Source organism: Colias eurytheme, chromosome 7 (genome assembly GCF_061535395.1).
Source record: "Colias eurytheme isolate Ceu_HAF_F1 chromosome 7, ilColEury1 Martin Lab GWU primary, whole genome shotgun sequence".
Taxonomy (NCBI): domain Eukaryota; kingdom Metazoa; phylum Arthropoda; class Insecta; order Lepidoptera; family Pieridae; genus Colias; species Colias eurytheme.
Window position 1 is genome coordinate 6,766,039 of NC_142986.1, and position 22,959 is coordinate 6,788,997.

Sequence of the window (22,959 nt, forward strand, 5' to 3'; positions counted from 1 at the left end):
GTATTTATTCACACTTGTCTCAAGGTAATTGATGCTAATATTATAATGTAGCAACAATAATTATATACATATAATATAACAACAAGTCTATCATATTCATGAAGATAGAAATCATACTTGATTGGTTCTAATTTCTAAATTCTATGGGATACGATCCAACTAAGAAGTGTCATGTTAAAAATGCGAATTACTTATCATACTTTTTTACATTTTAATATCGGTTTATTTTATTTTGTCTGACTCCTACATCAAATTTAAATACAAACGTCAGATTGTTATTATTTATACATTTGAATAAACACCTATTATACTAACTACTACGTCAATAAATGTCACTGAATCGTTCCTATTCTTAGTTGGATCGCACAGTCGCACTTGAGTTACTTTATTGTGATAATATATTCGAATCTCTGAGTATTTCTATAAGTTGTATTCTTACTTCTATTCTATTGTATACGTAGTATATTATTATTAGTCTGTGCTTCTATACAATAATATAAATCGTTTAAATATATTATTATTATTAATTCATAATTTTGTATTGGCACTATATTATAAACTAATCTTATGGCATTCATAATCCTATTTAAGTTAATTGAAAACAGGTATTTAGGAAACAGAAACATTAATAAGTATAATAAATTACAAAACGTTATTGAATTAGGATGCCTAATATGTAGTTGACTCTTGTTGATAAGAAATGGCTTCGTCAATTTACCAATGCTCGCAGTTTTGTTTTGTGCTTGGGCAACCGGCATGATAAATATAATATTCTAGGAAATCGGATTATATCATGTATGGAAGTTCATTTAAAAAACCTTCACAGAAATAGGAGCCACAAGTGGAACTCTTTCAACTCATAACAGCTGTACTTACGTTCGGAAAATAAAAGTTAATTCTTATTTCTTGGCGTAGAGCGAGAATCATTCTCCCTCTACGTTTCTTGGCATAGGTAGGTAGTTACATAATACAAAACTGCGACCGTTTGTTTATACATAACATGATGTGTACAAAATAAAAAATAATACAAACTTTCAATATAGTTAGTAGCCAGTAGGAACAGCTTCTAATAGATTTTTAAATTCTTGCTACCAGTGACATCAGTTTTTCTAGAAACTTGGCACAAATTGACACAGAAAATATACAATTCTAACCAAATACTATAGTCGTCATTTGTTTAAAATAATTTTCACTTAATCTAATCACTAAGAGTATCCACATCGATATCTTCGTTGTCTTCGTTGGCGGTAGAGTCCGGGTCCCGCCCGCTCCCAACCGAGTTGATGCCCGCTCGACCCTCTTTCGTGTGCCGCCATTTCATGCGACGGTTTTGGAACCACACTTTTACCTAAACACAAAGGATAAAATATATTTTACTACATTATTTAGAATTAATAGATAGGTTCTTTAAAATATTTTGAAAATGTATAGGATTTCAATTGATTTGCAAAATAGAAAGGTATGAGAGATTAACGCAACAAAAACAAAAAATAAAAAGAATATTGTCGCCTATAGGTATGTATTATACCTACATAATATTTTGGTACCTAAAATTGCATATTATGGGTTTCTTGTTAAAAAGAACAACACAATTCCTCAAAGTATCAAAGAGTTTAGTAGTGCTAAATTTAAAAATTATGTAAAAAACGTATTAGTTCATAGAGCCTATTACAGCATTAAGGAATATAATATGGAAGATAAAAACCCATGGAGGGTTATCGCGTAAAAACCACAGGACAGTTCTCAGCTGGCATATTATGATAATATACAGTTACATATTTTGTAAAATTAAATTGTAATACTGATATGATTTAAAAGAGCAACTATGGAGTTTCTTGCCGGTTCTTCTCCATAGATACTGCTTTCCGAATCGGTGGTAAATGTAAAAAATATGTATTGACGTTTCAGAAGTGCTTCTCGAAGAAGTCTAATTGAATAAATAAATGTTTGAGTTTGAGTTTGAAAGAAGCTGAGAAAGGAAAAACGTAATAGAATTCGTAATTAACTATTTTTTTAATTTTCTTAATGATCTGCACTTATCCTTAATATGAATACGACACAATAAAATACAAAAAAAATAGTATTGTTGTTGTTAAGATAAATACCTACTAAGTTGCCATTACATTTCAATTAAGCGATTTAAAAGTCTTGTCGGTATTAGAATATTATTAAATACTAGCTGTGCTCTGCGGTTTTACCCGCAGTGCTCCGCTCCTGTTGGTCTTAGCGAGATGATATACCTAATATAGCCTTATATAGTCTTCCTAGATAAATGGGCTATCTAACACCGAAAGAATTTTTCAAATCGGACCCGTGATTAGCGCGTTCAAACAAGCAAACAAACTTTTCAGCTTTGTAATATTAGTAGGTATAGGACGGTTTACCTGGGCATCAGTCAGCCCCAACGTAGCAGCTAGCTGCCGCCGATCAGGCTTCGTGATATACTTCTGTATTTGGAACCGTCTCTCTAACCCTTTTCTCTGCAAATTGCTGAACACGGCTCGTGACCAGGACCTTTTTCTTTTGCCTGTGGACGTGACGTCACAACGCGGGGTTGAAGAGTGCGGCGGCGATGATGATGGAAGTGGTAATCGGTAAACTGTAAAATAAAGTTGGAATTAGAATACGTACTTACCTATAGTGGGATTTTATTATTTCATATAGATAAGTACTTAGGTACTTATTATTTCATATAAGTACTTAGGTACTTATATGAAATAATAAAATTATTAAATTAAGTTATTAAGTTCCTTTGTCCGCTAACTTTTTGGTACATGAATTTAACTGTCATTAATTATAGAAAATAAAAATTTATGCAGCTTTTTTAATTTCTGTAAATTAAAAAAGCTGCATAAATTTTTATTTTCTAAAACAAATTAAATTTTTATACTTAGTAGAAAAATGTCACTAAAACAAATTAAATTTTTATAGTAGAAATCACTACATAATATGTAATTATAAAACAACTAGTGGTCCGCCCCGGCTTCGCCCGTGGTACATATACAGGGTGTCCCACTATTGGTATACTAAGCGCGAAGGGCCTTGTAGTTTTGCATACACTGATCACGTAAAAAATACTTAAACAACAAAATTACGTCAAAATTTTTTTGCTAAATTTTTCCTGAAAATCCATGTTTTCTTCTCTAGCTTCGCGCAACCGGCATATACCGCTTCTCTAATGTGAGCATTTTGTCTATGAAAACATAATCTTAAACGATATCTCACATGCGGGTGGCAAATTTGGGCGTGTTGCTTGTTAGGGGTGTACACATAGAGTTTTAAGAATTCATCTATCCGAAAAAAAAATGCGTCTGGAATTTTACAAGTATTTTTTACGTACTCAGCGTATGCAAAACTATAACCTCCTTTGAGCTTAGTATACCAAAAGTGGGACACCCTGTATTTACGTTTTCTCTTCATAGGTACCATCCTCCTACTTCAAGGAATATAATAAAAAAAGAATTATCGAAATCTGTCCACCCGTTCACGCGTGATGCCGTGACCAAGGAAAACGGGTTTCATTTTTATATATAAGACTAGCGGTCCGCCCCGGCTTCGCCCGTGGTACATATTTACGTTTTCTCTACATAAGAACCATCCTCGTACTTCAAGGAATATAATAAAAAAAGAATTATCGAAATCGGTTCAGCCGTTCTCAAGTTATGCGCTTACCAACACATTTTGGGATTCATTTTTATATTATAGACTAGCGGTCCGCCCCGGCTTCGCCCGTGGTACATATTTACGTTTTCTCTACGTAAAAACCATCCTCGTACTTCAAGGAATATAATAAAAAAAGAATTATCGAAATCGGTTCAGCCGTTCTCGAGTTATGCGCTTACCAACACATTTTGCGATTCATTTTTATATATAAGAAGACTAGCGGTCCGCTCCGGCTTCGCCCGTGGTACATGTTTACGTTTTCTCTACATAAGAACCATCCTCGTACTTCAAGGAATATAATAAAAAAAGAATTATCGAAATCGGTTCAGCCGTTCTCGAGTTATGCGCTTACCAACACATTTTGCGATTCATTTTTATATATATATATTATATAAGATTAGATTATTATATAGAAGTCACCGCCATGTTTAAAAACTACCTACTTACTCCATCTATATTCTATTTTCATTCTGTTTTCACAAATGAAAAATTCGTGAAATAAATCCACCAATTGGATAACGATTTTGTACCGGAAGGAAGTTAGCGCGGAAAGTTTATTTTTTTTAATTATTAATATCTCAAAAAATTGCTCCTTAAATGCTCCATCAGAATCTGTAATTGCTCCACTTCTATAATTATTAGTTTATTTATAATAAATTAAAAAAAAATCCAAATACTGAAAACTTGATTTCCCTATAGAATGAAAAATATTCACTTTTCATAGAAATTTTTTTTGCAAAAAAATTGCTCCCGATTTGCTCTATCAATTACAAAAAAAATTATTTAATTTTGATAATTTTTACAATAGTTGACTGAAAAACTATGTTTGCATAGTAAACTACTGCGATGTGACGTCATCAATTATTGTCGTTGCGACGCATAAGGGTCATAGGTATTTACACGTATCAGCACTGCAGCGATATCTATTAAGACCTTAATGTTTATGTTTTCTTATTTATATTATTTACTAGATTTCCGCCCGCGGCTTCGCCCGCGCAGTCAAAGAAAAGCCCTCATAGTTCCCGTTCCCGTGGGATTTCCGGGATTGCGTCATTTTCTCGAGATAGCCTATGTCCTTTCTCGGGTATCAAAATATCTCCATACCAAATTTCATGAAAATTGGTTCAGTAGTTTAGGCGTGATTGAGTAACAGACAGACAGAGTTACTTTCGCATTTATAATATTAGTATGGATAGTGATTCAGTCAACAATTGAATAACAAGTGTAAGTACTATTTTATTCAATAATAATGAACAATTAATAAATATTTCTCTGTCAATCATCATCAAAGTATTGAATTCTTATTAATAATTGAATTTGAATTTCTGTTTACTGTAAGAAAAATTAATATGCACTTTTTATTTCAGGGTGTGAAGGGATTCAGCCAAGGAGTTTTAAATTATTGAAGAGTGGTAATTATTTAGAAGTAGGGTTCGCGAAAAAAATTGAGCCCTACTTTTATATAATCACCTGAAAATTTCTCACTAGAGTATAATTAATAATTCTTTATAATTATATAAAGAATTATTTTTGACAATAGGTTTTACATAAAAATTTTACTTATTACATAAATTAATTATTGAGTTTCATCTAGCAAAAGTTGAAAGAAACAGATATTATTATGTATTTAAAATCATTCTTATCATAGGTATGTTTATAAACATTTCCCTACCCATCCCTAAACTCGCATATTACGTTTATTCGTATTATTAAAACTTCAAGTAATTTTTAATTAATTTGTGTTTCAGTCGCTAAATAATATAAATAAGAAAACATAAACATTAAGGTCTACAGATATCGCTGCAGTGCTGATACATGTAAATATGGCCCTTATGCGTCGCAACAGCAATAATTGATGACGTCACAGCGCAGTAGTTTACTATGTAAACATAGTTTTTCAGTCAACTATTGTAAAAATTATCAAAATTAAAAATAATTTTTTTTTGTAATTGATAGAGCAAATCGGGAGCAATTTTTTTGCAAAAAAATTTTTTATGAAAAGTGAATATTTTTCATTCTATAGGGAAATCAAGTTTTCAGTATTTGGATTTTTTTAAAAATTAATTATAAATAAACTAATAATTATAGAAGTGGAGCAATTACAGATTCTGATGGAGCATTTAAGGAGCAATTTTTTGAGATATTAATAATTAAAAAAAATAAACTTTCCGCGCTAACTTCCTTCCGGTCGATTTTGTCTAAGAAAGTTTTTGGTATAGTAGGTAGGCTACTCATCATTTGTTATGTATGTTGTTTTTGTTATTGTATTAGCAGAAACATAATAACCCGATTGGACCTTAGACATAGGTTTATATTTGGTATTAGTAGGTACAGTTTTATATTATCTGTAGTGTTATTTAATAATTTCTTAAATCGCTAAATACAATAATACCTAATACCACCTAATACGGAGAGTTTTAGGCTGTTGGATTACACTTTCAGAGACGCGTTGGTGTAAGGTTACCGACGCAAAAATCTCCTTTGAAAATTTGAAATTCTTCTGATTTTTAGGAATCCTTAACTACTTAATTTTCTTCAAATATTGGTGTGGCTATAAAGTTATGATTGCGTAATTATAAATGAATACTTATCGGTATTCGGTACCTAGTTTGATTATTGAAAAGGGATAGGTAGGTAAGTGTATATTATAAGATCACGAAAGAATACTCTTGCTCTAGCTCTATGTTTGTTTTGTCTAAATGCCAAGATGACGGCATTAGTTCCAAGTGGTTACAAATTTCGCCATCGGTCGAAAGTACCGGTATTATACCTATTATGTAATACATATCTGTATGGACTGTATGTACCTAATTATTTAATATTATTTTTTTATCGATCAATGTATAATTCAGTAGATGCATGCTTTTATGTGCTTTTATTCTTCGTCTATTCAAAAGTCTTACTTTTAATATCTGTCAAAAGTACCTATTGTTGCACCAGCAATTGCTAAAATGCCATTATCACAACTAAACGTTTTTACTTACCAACTAAATTAAATTGATAATCAGTTTTTCTTAATAACTACTCGCATTTTACATTAAGTATAAAAAGCTGTAATAAATCCGCTTCTCTAGCACTTAATTTATGCATTTAAATAGGTATAATGCAATTTACATGCAAAGGTAAGTTGTAGATCTAAGAATAGATATCTACTTATTTAAAACTGTCCCTGACAAATCGTCACGAATCACGATACTTTCAAATTCAACCTTATAAACCTATTCTAATAAATTTACAAACTGTATAGTAGATACAAATGATACAATGTTACCTACAATCGTCTACACTCTACAATAAAGAGTGAAGCTATTCATGATGGGTAGGTACCTACCTAAAATCTAAATCCTAATAAGTTACAACTGTTACATAAACCAAATTCTTTCAAATAAATCCCCGAAGCAGAGGGTATTGTAGTATTGTAGTGGTAGTGTTCCGTGCTGAATCTCAAAGATTTTCATCGTCAGGCGTAGGTATAGAATTTTATGAATTGCAACTTGCAACTTGGTTATATGTAGGTAGGTAATATCGCATTTTTTTCAACTCACTTTTAAAAACGAATGTATCTTGGTAATTAAAACATCATATTTTGAATAAGGTAGGTAGTCAACGAAATAATTTAAGTCAGCTGCAGCGCCGGGTAGAGTTTAGGTATGGGAATTGCATATACCTAAATCTTAGACCTATAACTTACTCACAATTCACAAAAAATACTTATATTTATTTAAATATTTTATTTAGTTAAAGCTTAAACAATTTTTTACTGTAGATTTTGAACGAAATTAATTTTAAAATAAGTAACGTTAAGAAATAAATCAAAAAGAGCACTACCTGAAAAAAAATCTAGATCTGGAGTTAAAAATACATTGTTAGTGTAATAATCATTGGTGTAGGTAATATCTATCATTCGTTGTTTTAATAAAAAATATTTAAATACGAGTACTTGACAGTTTCATACAACATAGGTAAAGGTTTTAGGATGTAGAGACTAGAGTGTAGACTGCAGTAGTGCTGTCATAGAAATCTTAATAACAAGTGTTATTTAGATTTCTATGAGTGCTGTAGTGCGCCATTCGCTTGGTTAATAATAATAATACATTTTATTTAATTTTGATTTGTCGATCGACTGTAACAAACCGGACATATTTAAACTTATATTTTTGTTCTATAAACTTATCTATAAATTTTTTTCTTTGTTGATATGAAAGTCAAGATATGTTTGTGTTTATACCTATTGTGATTTAGATATCATCATCATCAGCCATTACTCTTTTATATTAACTATATTCCCACTACAGGGACACGGGCCACCACGCTGTCCAAGTGCGTTTTGGTCTAGCTTTGCTCACTGCTCAGGTAGGTATTTTTTAAAATATAAAAAATTAATTGCTGTTCATTAATCTCGCTAAAACTCAGCCGAATGAACGGCCGGGCCGCTGTAAATCAGTAGACTATTTAAATATAATGTATCTAACTATACATCAAATAGTAAGGACTGATGTATAACTTATCTAAAATAAGTACCTAAGGTAGATAATGTACCTACCTAATCAATTAGGTTGACATAAAATTAAATCACCAATAACATAAATAAACAATGAATAAAACTCGTTGACTTACAAATTAGTCAACAAATCCGCTTTGTGTGGTCACAAATTATAGTAAATGTTTAGCTACATCTATAAAATATAAATAAAACAAATACTCAGTTGATTTTATGCAAAAGATATTAAAATCCCAAAATATTCATTGAGTTATCCGATGTCCCATAAAGTCTTATTTACGATACATGTAAGCGATCAAAAGTAAACGTATCAGTGTCACCTCTAAGTGACATATCACACTAGCGGATTGCGAGCGGTTTCAAAGCGGAGCGGGTGCGCAACGAATACGTTGCGGTTGCGCAGCGAATTCGTTGCGGACGCGTGGCAGATGCGCAACGTTTACGTCGCAGTCATGTACACTCATTAACAAAATGGAATCCGTGCTGGTTGTTACTTATAACTTGTGATAGTATAATAATTATGAGATCATTATTTTTTTACGAGTTTCATAACATGTTAATGTTTAGGGTATTGTTTTATCTATTAAATCTTGGTCGAAATGCAATCAGATAACTTAATTGCTCATTAAGAAAGTTCATTAGTGAAATAAATGTTAAAGCTCCTTAACTAAAACAGGGCTATCTTATTATTAGATAAATAGCAGTGAATAGAAAATTTTATCAAGCAACCAGCAACTCACTATCACTTTGCTCATAATTAGGTTCACAAAATCTCTTTATAACATACGTTGCTATGGGAGAGATTATACTGGTCAGTCGTTACATACTTTTGGAATGTATGGTACATTCTAAAAGTCCTAGTAATTCAATTTTATAGCACCTTTTTTTAACAACTCCAGTTGTTATTACATCTTTAGTTAACTGTTAAGTAAGTGCATTTCCACAGTACGGTTAAAAAATTGAGTGCTACAGAAACGATGGAAATATTGAATGGAAGTTAGGCAAGGCGGAAGGGCTGGCTTTTGTGCGAGAGTATACAAAATGACGCGTCCGCAACGAATTCGCTGCGCAACCGCGGCGTGTTCGTTGCGCGCCCGCAACGTATTCGTTGCGCACCCGCTCCGCTTTGAAACCGCTCGCAATCCGCTAGTGTGATATGGCACTAACACTTATTAAAAACGAAGACGACTTTATTGTTAACTTAAATAGGTACCTATCTTTAAAACATTAGAATATAAATGAGCTATTCATAGGCGTTATAGGTTTGTATAAGATTTAAAGTTAATATTATGAAAGCTTTTCCTATAAGCTTTTTGAATACCTACCTATGCGCTTTTATGCATTGATTTAAAACAAAACCTTTGTGTTTATTAACCGTGCTTATTTAGGTATTTATAATAATAATTAGCTATTTTACAGAGAAAGAGAACGGAATTTTAACACAGCGCCTATGGTCAGTGTGAATGGTAAATCCGACTGTGCTTGTAGGAGTTGTAGGAACTTAAGTACTAAATATGTAGTATCACAGACTAATAATAATATACCACGTATACAAGGTAGTATCTATTGTCTGGGAAATGATTTTTAATATATCTTGTGTAAGATAATTATAGATATAGACCTAATTTATCAATTTTTAATTTTTATCGTGCTAACTGCTTGGCCCAGGTTGGATTGGGAGCGGGGTGGGCATTTGGTGCAGGGTCTGGAAACTGCTGGGCGGGACATGCGGAAGATTGCGAATGTGTACCCGCATCCCGTCTAAAGCAGCGCGTTGGTACACGGTGGGGTTTTGGTCGGTAGGAATCCGACATAACCCACGGCTCCTATTCCCCGGGAGCCGTAGGTATCTTAGGCAAGATTTCCCAACTTGGAAAAAAATAAGTTTGTATTGGGATAGTAAAATAGGTAGGTACATACTCTATCACAGACTCTACATATACCTATGTTATTCAATAGACATTTAGTTTTCTGACGATAAAAAATTTATTAAAATTAGTCGAGTAAGTAACTAAGTAGTTATTGTTTTAAAATAGGTTTAGTAAACTTCTTAATACTAGGAAGCATTCCTTAGATAGGTAAAAAATATATTATATTTTTGTATTTTTAGGCAGGAACATTATGTTGTTTTTGTCTTTTTTTGCGAAAAATAAGTTCCTACCTAGGGAGTAGGGACATAATATTAATTACCAATATCAGTGTCAATACTTGATTAACGAAAATTTCAGTCATAAAAAAACGTATGTCAAGATGTAGGTACCCAATTTAGATACCCAATGTTTTATTTTTGAGTCATAGACCCTAAGCATAGACCATAGTCCTTCCTAATATATTTAACACACCTGTAGTAGGCCTCAACGCTGGATGCAAATGAGCATAGGGTAAAGGTAGCTGGAGCTGCAGCAGAGACGGTTCGTCCCTGCAGCACCTGTACAGAGCCGCGACACATCCAGCACAAGGCGGCTCCTGCGGCCTCGTCTCCGACACCTGCGCACTCGAATCATTGTTCCCCAATATACTATCCACACTAAACTTCAACTTCGACGAGTTAACTTCACTGTTCACCGACGTCATGACTACATCACCACAATGTACTAGCCGACGCGAACGCAACTGAAAAACTGAGAAGTTCCGAGCACAACTTTCGTCGCAAGCGCAGGCGATGGGCGTGGCTTGTTTAATGAAGCGTTGCGATTGGACACATCCAAATTGTTGCGCTGGAGTGGTTTTATGCTGAAGTGACTGATGTTACAAACACTGCAGTTGTTTACAGTAAAGTGGCTCTTTTATGTGTTTTATATGGGCTTTGCAGGATCAATTTAATTTTATTACTCGGTTAAGTTTGCGCCATTTGTCAGTCTGTTGACGTTATCTAGCTACAGACTGCTCACTAGCTAAATATTATGTAGAGAATAATGTTGTAGATACTTTTAATATGTTGTGAGTGGGTTGTATCTAATTGCTATCTGGATTCCTAAAAATAAAAATATGTTTTGCAGATTTTAAAGTGGCATTTTTCGGTAATTAAAATTGACCTATAGGTCATCATTTCAAATTCATCTATTAGCCCAATGCCCATTAATAAAAAATTACCTACATAATGATTGAAAAATCATGATCATTACTAATCCATACTTAATTCCACTTCGATCTTCCATTCCATATTATATCTACGAAATAATTCAGAAGAAGAAGAAACCGATTCAGATGAAATTTTACATCCTACCATGGGAACGAGAGCCACGCGGGTTTTATTTTGACTAAGTTGGTAATCTCCTAGAACCTACATAAAGAATTTTCATTTAGTTAATGCACATGATATAATATGTATATTTAGATACATAGATAATAATATAATAATACCTCCCTATATGGTAAAAACTATATAATATTACATATCTGGGTACTATATGGTTCCATTAGACTGTCTGCAGAACTCTACCTAACAACGAAATTGGACAGTACCTAGGTTAAAATAGTAAGAAAGTAATGCCATAATAAAAAGGTGATGCACCTATCTTCTGAATTAGTTTACTGACTGAAATCTGAACATACCTACAAAGCTGTAGCTTTATAATATAATCTGCTACTTTTTGCATTTCCCACTATATTTTATTCCATTTTTTAAAAGCAACCGAGCTGAAATTGAGTCGAAAAAAGTGGAACATTTACCTAAAGGTCTTATTGTAGTCATTATGTTAATTATCTAATTTCCCTACTCCGATAATTTTGTGTTTGAGTTTGAGTTAAATGAAATATTACTGTACCTAGTAACACTGCAACTGTAGTCTCCGTAAACAAAGTGTTGTTTTACCACAAATATGTTATTCCTAAGGTATATAGAGTATTTTATAGTAAGTACCTACTTGCATGATAAAAAACATGAGTAGGTAGGTACATATAGAGTAGGTATAGATATTTATACAATTTAAACGATTTAATATTTTTTCGGCATGGCCGCGGTGTAGGTAGTTAGTAGTTACAGACATTTGGATTATGATTTTTTGGAGATATGTATATCTACCAAGCACCTAGGTTTGGCCTACGTAGGTACCTACCTAGTACCTACCTACCTACTAGGTAATAACTAAGTAATCATTAAAAAGTAGAGTAAAATAAATCATCACCAGGTACCTAAATTGGTGTTGAATTTCGGTGAAAAGATTAATCTAATTCGTTTAATCCATGTAGAAATCATGACTGCCCGATTTCCTTCTCTTAGGTACTTACTTAATAGGTACCTAACCTGTTTCGTGCCACACATTAAAAATCTTCAAATACCAAACGTTCCATATTATTTTAATCGAATACCTGCAATATCGATCAATTCCGACCAAATGTTCCGAACGTAAACTCGATTACAGTTTAGTTTATTTTGCTTGTCAGAGAGCACCTGTACTCCGTCTAGCTGGCCCGATATAGATGCAATCATTACAAGATTGTATACAGATTACTGAGATTGTATAGGAAGCCGTCTGCTATTGTTTATTCGATATGAGCGTTCCTGAACTGAAGTATAAGTGTATCTAATAAAAGAATAACCATGATTATCTTTTATGCTTAAGCGTGTTAATTAAAGTTAGATTGTGTTGATGATATCGTTCGCTAGACTCTCACCTAGATAATAAATGTCATACATGTCATACATTTATGTTAGAAGTAAGGTTAGAGCCTACTTACGAGTTCCCGTCGGTCAAAAAACTAAAAAATATTTTACAGAAAGTGATGTTTAAATATGAAAGTTTCATTACAATTAGGTACATACGTCTAAGTAATATGTACCTATCTGTTACTTAAATCCGAATCTTGACACCCATTTACTTTACTCATTTGCGGTTTGCCTGAATTCTTTCATCTCCCTTAGGTATTTAAATCCTCGGTCATTGGAGTAGGTTTTTACTAGCAGGCTGAGTAAAATAAAACCTAGGGCGGCACTATAATTTGAATATAATTAGCTTATCCTATATTCAAATTATTGTTTCAATATTCAAAATCATAAGGTTCTTTTAATTTGTAATGATGTTAAAGGTCAATGTCCACAAATGTGATGGCAAATTCACCACTTGTAAGTTGTACCTACTTATAGGATTATGACTGATTTTAATTCGTCTAATATTAACTGTTATGATCATGTAACCTAGGTGTCTGAACTTATCTCCAGACTCTATTCGACATGAAGATGAATTACACACAGCAGAAATTTCATGTTAATGCCTGTAAGATCAAAAAGCTTTAAATTGTATAACATTTGTAACATGTGCATCTTATCAGCATGCAGTTTCAATCTAGAGACCTAGAGTACCTATGTATACTTTTGTTGCATACCTACACGGAGAAAGTCAATTGATTGAATATTAAAATATAAAATCAAATCTTACAAAATTATACCTACATTAAACAAAGCTGGTGTAAAAAAAATGTATTGTCTAGGATAATATAAATTTTAGTATTTTTGTTAGATAATAAGTCTCTCAGATAACCTGTTGTTTCACTACTTACGGGACACCCTGTATAGTGACAGGCAGGTATGTATACGCATTAATTTAAATCTTAAAACTGAGAAGAATCTGCATCTTCATATTATTGACTATTATTGAACTGTGAAAATCGCTCGGACCATAAGCTAGTACAAAATATTAATGAGTGCATGTAATTAATCAGCATTAATCTAACTAAAAAATGAAAAATAAATATAGTTTGAAAAACTAGAAAACACGCTTTCAAGATAGATAAAACTAAAAAGTAAAATCTAGGAATCAAACAATAACCACACATATAGAGAGTAGGTATATTAAAACATGGTAATGTTGTGAAATAATAATAGTTTAAAAAAACTAAAAAACACGCTTTTTATAGAAAACCGAACTAAAAAAATAGAAAATTTTATCAAATTAGTGTATTGTCATCGGTCCTCAATAAATCTACAAAGTTTGAACGAAATCTGGCCGTTTAAAGTGGGTCAAAATCGCGCCCAAAGAAGTCGGTTACAAACATACAGGTGAAGCTAATATAAAGCGTGTAAAAAGCGTGGGGCGCTTTTCAAGAGCTGACGATACACGACACCCCTTTGTCATGGAGTTAGGCGTCGATTTTTGTATTATATTATATTACTAGATTTCCGCCCGCGGCTTCGCCCGCTTTTTCAAAGGAAAACCCGCATCCATACCTGAATAAGTACCTAAGTCCTAACTACACCATAGGTATTATGCTACTAAGAAATAAAGAAAAAATAAGAAAACTATTACTTAATGACTAATGTATTGTTAATTAAAATTAACTATGTATTTCCCAAAATATAGTTAGAATTATACATTTATATAAATTAGTACGGAGTACCTAAATTATCATTCATAATATTACCTATATCGCTTTCAAAATGATTTCTTTTTAAATTGAACATAGGTACTTGTGAGAATAATATTGGTTTATAGTTATAGCCAATACTTAAACGATCGTTCTAAACAAATGTTTCGTCAATAACTGACTAATTAAATTAATTTATCGCTATTAAAATCCTGAAATCAACATAAACGGGTGCATCGAACGACTTTCCCGCGCTATTCTAAAACCTAATAGCTTTCAGGAAATCACGTGTTCGGAAGATTTATTATAAGTACGTACCTACTGTTTATATGACAATAAAAAGATTTCTTGATCGTCCACCGGGATACGCTGTCGTTTTTTAGAAATGAAAAGTGAGGTAAGTCCCATTTTAATAGGCACGCTTTTAATTTTTAAAACGGTTTCAAAAAGATATCCTTTTAATAATGTGGCAATGAAAAATCTCAATTTGTTTTTTTTTTTAGATTGGACAGGATACTATTGATAGATAGATGGTCAAAAAAATATTTTTTAGACCATTCTATTAGGGGTTTTGGAGTTTCTTATCGCGCGCTAAGGGTACTTGGGGAGCGTCACAAAAATCCTCATGACACTGTCTCTTCTCTCTTGCTCTCCGAGCGCTTCGCAATATAGCAATTATTTCGTGTATTATTTAGGTAGCATTCCTTCCCTTTATTTCTTTTATCATTTAAATCCTAAATATTGTTAATTTATTTAACCACATGTATGATGTACTACTAATAATACTATAATACTTATTTCAAAACGAAAGGAACTTCAAATCGGGACACCTCAAACATTGTTTTTTAATTTTCTGTCTTTTTTTAATTAATATTGTTGTACATTTGAAACGACCCTACCCGAGTACCTACCGACAAATAACTACGTATAATAGATTTTTTTGAAAAACTAAAAACATATATTTATTAAATAGACAATATCATTAGATTCTACTATTGTATCGTTGTCTATCATTGAAACCATAAACCTTCTCAGGTCAGACAGTGAGGAGTCACTGTATTAAGTAATTTAATTGCAAAATACCATTTAAAATAAAATCTTTGAGCTTCCTAAAGTGGACTTACCACATTCAACCCAGTAGCTATGTGCCAACTGCCAGTAGCCAGTTGGATCATTAGTCGGAATAAGTAGCTACGTCAATAAACACAATAACATCCTTTGGGGAGCGATGTCCGACCAAGTTTGTTTAATTTGGTTTTATATTTGGACTTAATTTATGGGAGTTCCTTAATGGCTGTGACGATTTGACATACTTAGAAGACTCGTATTCAAGTCAAGATTTTTTTATGAACACTGTGCCAAGGCTTTCATAATCCTATAAACTTATAAATGTTTCATTTATGCATTAGAATTTATAAAGTATCCATATCCAGTCCATGTGGCCAATACCCAATCAATAATTCTAAATTATAAGTACCAAAATCAAAAGTACATTATCTATAGAATTCGGTATAAATATCAGTAGAGGTCAGGTGCATGTTGGTTTGGAAATTTTAATATGTAATAATAGTTGATAGTTGAATACCTAAAGATGCATAGACTGCCTCTTCTCAATCAACTGCCATATTAGAATACATATTTATTAGGGTCAATGTACCACTAGCTGACCAAGCGCCAATACATGACCGAAATTCAAATATACGCGCCAATTAAGAAAATACGGCAGCCCCAGATGATAGTTTATTGTTTTTTCTATAAAGCAACATCATCTATAAAATAAAAACAAACCTTGCTGCCATTGGTCAGAAATATTGACATTTTTTCAACACGAAGATGTAATTAAGTAGGTGCCCCGTAAGTAATCACATTTTTTACTAAGAGTTTTTTTTCGGGAGTTGATTGGGAAATCTTAATTTATCTTGAATGCAATCGATTACTCTTTATATGTCTTGTTATAGGCATAATGTTGAACCATTCTGTTATAGACTTTCGGCTTCATTTTTGGCATGAACAGTTTTTCATGATTTTTAGCGGCCTGGTTATCTTTTGGAGCAACGAAAACAATTTTTCGCCTATTGTTGACCAGTATGGTCAGCTCTTGGTTCTTTATATTTTGCTAAGAAAGACTTGCTTTGGTTTGTGCTTATACCTACCTAATTTAACAAACCATATAAGCCGTAGCTTTATGTTGCATATTTCCAAAAGCTGACCACCGTAACATTTTTATACCGAACTTAGTTGGTCAGGTTTCGGGGCCGAGAATATTATTAACCTTGAGTTGTCCACTTGATTTCCGTGACCAAGTGGTTTGATTTCATCAACCTATCTTTATTTATTAAATAATATATTTATTTATTAAACAAAACTAATGTTCGAAGAAGGACATTTTGTCCATTTTGAAAATGGTCAACTTTTAGAGTAATGATGGTCAGATATTGGTGATCAGTGGTCAAGTAATGGTGTTTTTAGCAGAAATAACTTTCAGAGCAGTTTTCATAAAACCTTTGAAGGTTATCAAATTGATATTAAGAACAATAGTTTCAGTGAGTATTCAATTATCTGTGTCCCAAAAATAACATTGAACGTAAAACAAATAACCCGTTTTTTATATATAGCTAAAGATAAAACCGCTTAAATGGTCAACTAGTGGTACATCCACCCTATACCAATACTATGGGAACCTAAGGTTGTGAACAACTTACGATTCTACCTTCGATGGAAATTTATTTCATTATCATATAAACCAGTAATTAATATGATAATTGATAATCATACATAGGTATACAACACGATTCGATTTGTTAGTTCAAATAGCTAGGAACAAATTACACATCCAATCCATTTATAAATTCTTTGTCCGTATATTAAAAACTCATAAATACACAACAGATACAAAACGCAATATTTTATTGAAAATAAAAAGGCTTTTATTACAAATACTAATAAAAATACGTATTATTATCACTTAGTAAGTATCGGGACCCGGAGCGATTACGTATATAAATCGTTGGCTCATATTGGATGTCCGTGTCGCAATAAATATTAAATATCGAAGCCGTTAAAAATATCCCCTTACACTTTACGAGAGCATACCCCGACATATTTACGTACGGGAGGAGGCAATCAATTCATTCCACCGCGTTTTTTACCTTCATTCTACATATTTATGTATTTTTTCTTAAGCACGCACGCTTTCTAAATATGCATAATCGTTTCCATTTGATAGACTAATTGATTGTGTTTAATTTATTGTTGAATTGCAAATTAGGGTATTTAGTAAGTAATTTGTAATACGGCCAATATAAATCTCGTATTTACACGGTCCGTTTCGGACAGAATTTAGAATTAATTTAATTAAGCAATGGCAATTTAGCATTTAACTACAAAATTTTAATAGTGTTAAAGTAGGTACATAAACTTTGAAATCTATATTCACAATCTATAACAATTATCGATTAAACATTTAGTTAATGTAAAAATGTAAATAGTTGGATAATTAGCGAACATAGAATGTTACAAAATCTAAATTAGTTACCTAGTTCTATATAAACCAATAAAATTTTCTCATCTTATCTTATAATATGATACCACTGATTTTCCATAGACATTCTCTATAAGAATTAGGCATAGAGCATACAATCCTTCACATTAATCACATTTCTCACCTCCAACTTACAGTAGGTATTGTGTTCACTAAACGGCCGCTAAGCTCATATAAATCGTCCAGCGACGCCTACGACCTCTCGAACACATATTAATATTTAATTGTAGACGCGATATCATCAAGAGCCGCATAACTAACTGTTAATAAAGTGTATTGTTGACGTGAATTATCCCCATAAGTCTGCTGAACGAGCGATCGACATGGACCACTATTCTCCAATAAAATTTTTATCTGATCTTAACGTTTTAATAAATCGTACATGTTAAATTTAATTTGTTTTATTCTTTTTGCTTTTAAATACTTAGCGAAGCGATGGTTTTATTGAATCGCTACCTTTATTAATATATTTATAATATATTAATAAAGGTAGCGAACCTTCATTTACCTATATAAATAGGTAAATGAAGGTTTTGATTCAATCAATCATTATAATCTAATGATTATATTGTGTAAAGTAGGAAATAGGAAGTTGTTACAATTGTTAAAATAACTATAAAATAAGTTTATATTGGAAAATTTATCATTGTCTTCTCTTCATCATCTCAGATATCACAAGCAAAATAACATTTTTGTACAATTACTTTAACAGATTAATATTATTTTAGAATGAATACATACAAGCTTTTAGCTTTAAGAATGGTAATAACCAAACACATTTAACTACAATAAAAATGTCGATACTCGATACTAATGTCGAATGCTTTACAAATAGACCCCGCGAACATGCTGCATGTCGCCCCGGGAAAAGTTCGAATCCAATAAACGATATAAATACTTAATATAGAATCGTGTTGTTCCCAACCACGGACACAATCCATTGTCTACACATATATTACAACAAAAAATATACGGATAATCGTAGATCACTTTTATTAGTTACCATAAATAATGTCGGCCTTACGTTTTGATCGATTCTAATGCGCTGTTGTATTTTATTGTAATTATATCGAGTTCTCGTGTGGCGCGCCCATCAAATGCTTAAACTGTTTATTAAGAACTAATCGTATTTGCATAATCGTATTCTATAACGAGCACCTAAGGAAATATAATATTAATCGCTAGTTAAACAAAAAATTAACCCAATACAGAGTTAATTATATTTTATAGAAATATGCTATCTACAAAATGACATTTACTTGTATTAATATATTTTTGATTTATATTTATTAGTTTCTGATATCACATTATATATTTTACGAGTTTTTTATTGCAGCTTCATAATGTGAGACAGGAAATAAATGTTGATTTTGTGCCTTTTTGGCCAATATCAATAGATAAATATTCAATGAATTTTAAGCAAGTTGTCGTATCTTTTATTAAAATAAATATTACCAAAATATTATAAATCAATACCAACCTTCCAACTTCCAAACTACATCGTTCAAAATATAATAAAAATGGAAGTTATAAAACATTCTTTAATGTCTGGCTGGCCCATTCATGATATTGTTATTTTTTGTTTTGTTTTAATCAATTTATACTCTAATGAGGCAATTTTATGTGTCAAAACTTGCTGGAAAGGAGAAACAGGTTTGCAAACTCATCGATGAATCTTTTAACTTTTCTAAATTACGAATATTACCTTCCTATAAAACAATAGACAACAACAAGAATCTACAAAAAATAGTAGGTATATATAGGTACCTATATCTTATAAGATTCCTATTTATATGAATGTTGCAATACCAGAGCTTTAACCTAAAAGATATAACGTAGGTCGGTAGGTCGACCCTATTACCAAATTAATATTACCTATATTCGGTTATTAATATGATTAATATACTTAACTAGTCTATGCGAAAACCCATATAGGTCGTTCTACAAGAGATCCTGGAGTCCCCGCTACCATGCTTTGGGTTTGGCCGTCGAGGAGTTCAATTACTATGTTCAATGTATTGTGTATTATGGTTCAATTATGATTATGGTGGGAGGATTTAAAATGTGTTTCTGTCAGAAAACCTTAATAACCTCACTTCTTCGGAACAACGGATTAATTTTATAGAAAGGGAATAAGTTAAGCTATTAAGTTCATTATCATTTTATCAGAATTATAGATACCTATTAATATATGCAATGCAACAGAAATATGTAAATACGACATATACCTATATGCAACGCAACAGCCTTAAATACGACATACAACTAATCACCGTTAGTTAAACACGAATTATTGGATATGTACATGCAAAAAAACTGTACAAAGGTTGTACATGCTTATAAATCACAATAAAAGTCTCTCAAGACGCCTGTGAGGCCGGCGGAGGCTGCAGAGGAATTATGATTGCCGCGGGAAGGCTGTAAACTACGACAGGGTGCGCGATATCATTTGCAAACTTTCTTTTGTTATTGGACAGGGCCGGAACAATTAGATGATATAATTATTTTGTCATTGTGAATAACGACAGGATATTGTTATTATTTTCTAACTTGTTTAAAATGGCTTGCTAAGTTTGTTGTTCATGATTTTACGCAAAAGTAGTTTTTTACCATCAGGTTGCAATAGATTGTTAATTTCACTGTGTTCTTGACTATTTTTTGAAAAATTTATATGAGTAAGAACTTTGATTGTTAATTTCACTGTTTTCTTGACTATTTTTGGAAAATTTATATGAGTAAGAATATAAATTACGTTTATCCTTCCTAGTAGAATTTATGGTACCTAAGTATATCTAAGCATAAATATAGATATTTCTTTCAAAAACAACGATACAAAAATATTTTTTTACAGATTATTCTGTAAAAAAGAGCAAATTCTAACCAGCCAAGAAACCACAGACTATAGACTATAGAGAACAATTGGCGCGCAAACGGTTAACGGCTCATGAGTGTACGTGAGGCAGCCCTGCTAGCATGGGGGGGCGCGAGGTGTCCGGCGCGCGCAGCGTGCGATAAAGCAGCCGCCGCGGGACTCCGGACCTCCAACATGGCGGAACAGATGTTGAGCTAATATGGATTATGATTGGAAAATTAAAAAAAATAATTACTGATTTGACATTGTGTATCATCTGTATTAGAGGTACATGTAACTTAATATTCTCTGATTGTAGAGATTTATATTTTATGTTACACAACATTGATCAAAATATGATTGTTTATTTAAATTTTGAAACGGTCATATGCTCTACAAACATGCGTATTCAACGATTTTGTATTTCCATTTATTAATATTTGAGTGAATTCCAGCTTCAAATGGTGTGAGCGTTAGTGTGCCTTTTTTTCGATCGATTGTTGTGTTGACAACCTTTCTCTACTAATCCACACCATCAATTTTTATATAACTAGAGGTCCGCCCCGGCTTCGCCAGTGGACCGTGGTACATATTTCGCAATAAAAGGTAGCCTATGTCCTTTCTCGGGTCTCAAAATATCTCCATACCAAATTTCATGCAAATTGGTTCAGTAGTTTAGGCGTGATTGAGTAACAGACAGACAGACAGAGTTACTTTCGCATTTATAGGTAATATATTAGTATGGATGTATTAAAGGAAAAAAGTAATGTTATTAGTGTCCGGTGCTGTAGCAGCCTATACAAAGCAGAAGTCAGTACTTCATACTGTAAACTGTTCATACCATACATCATCACAGTTTTTAAACTTAATTTACAGACGAATTTGTCTGGAAATCGTATCCACAAATTCTTTCGTTCATATATCTGGTGTCGGTCGCGCCGTGTAAATAATAATTAATTTTATTGTAAATGCTTATATTTTATTGCGGGATTTGTCAACAGAGTGCGCGATGTATTTTGTTGTCTGAAATATTTATTGTTAGTTTCTTAATGTTATGCCTAAATAGGATAAACGCCTATGTATGCGACCCTAAGACATACCAGTTCTTGAATAAAATATGTACCTATACAAGTAAATTTGAATAAATACAGGATTGTGGCGGGAGGTGTGATGAAATATGTTCAGTTGGAAATATTAAATCATATAGACTACCTACCAGTAACGGTAAACGGCTGCCATATTGCACAATATTACCTATAAAATTATTTGAGATAACTACTTACTTATCACAATATTTTTATGAATATTAACTTTAATTTCATAAACATAAAAATAAATACTGATAGGTAGGTACAATATGAAAATATTCCTACGCGTAGTAAGTAGAGCCTATGTATCAGCAGAAAGCTTTAGAGATCCTAATCTTTTTGTCTGAATAGAGGTAGGTACCTAGGTACTTCATATAAAAATGCTTTTTCAGATACCTCACTATGCGATAAGTCTGAAATCACAGAAGCAGTGAAGTAAAATAATCGTTAAAAGTTACATATGATTAAAATGTTTTGAATATGTATCTAACACCTATTTATTTTTAATGGAAACGGATAACCGTATACTTACCTAACTATAAAATGGTAATAAAGAGGATGAACAATGTCCTCATTCAGTAAATGACAATCGTTCGACTGTAAAGTTGGCAATGAGATGTTTTACGAGGCGATTTCGTGAATTCAATTTTGTGAAGAGTGTCCCATCGTAAACCTTTGGCCTAGACCGGATGAGCCATCTACATTACATTCGGTTTATCGAATCAATAAGTATACAGTCAATATACATATAATGCAAATGCTAAAACTAAATTTAATTACGTTAATTTATTTTTAAAAATATAATATATTATGTTCATATTATGTTAGACAAAAATTAGGCGTTGAATTGCATTTAATTATTATGCTGTTTATAAATATTCTTACCAACATATATTTATCTCAACTCATCCGTTTCCAAATGTTTTAAAAATATTACTTGCCATTGTAAATAAAACAGAAGCAAATATAATAACGTCAAGTTCCCACTAGCGAGGAATCGTTATTCATCACA

At 32.2% G+C, this 22,959-nt stretch overlaps 1 protein-coding gene across 1 annotated transcript; it reads right to left on the bottom strand.

Annotated features, from left to right (window-relative positions):
- Positions 1 to 1,082: 1,082 nt before the first annotated feature.
- LOC149907104 (homeobox protein DBX1-B-like) lies at positions 1,083 to 10,756 on the bottom strand. The gene is made up of 3 exons (XM_090103766.1): positions 10,507 to 10,756; positions 2,385 to 2,599; positions 1,083 to 1,348 (listed from the first exon to the last, which is right to left on the bottom strand). The coding sequence occupies exons 1-3, from the start codon at positions 10,736 to 10,738 to the stop codon at positions 1,199 to 1,201; spliced, it is 597 nt and encodes a 198-aa protein (XP_089959892.1). The 5' UTR covers positions 10,739 to 10,756; the 3' UTR covers positions 1,083 to 1,198.
- Positions 10,757 to 22,959: the final 12,203 nt, after the last annotated feature.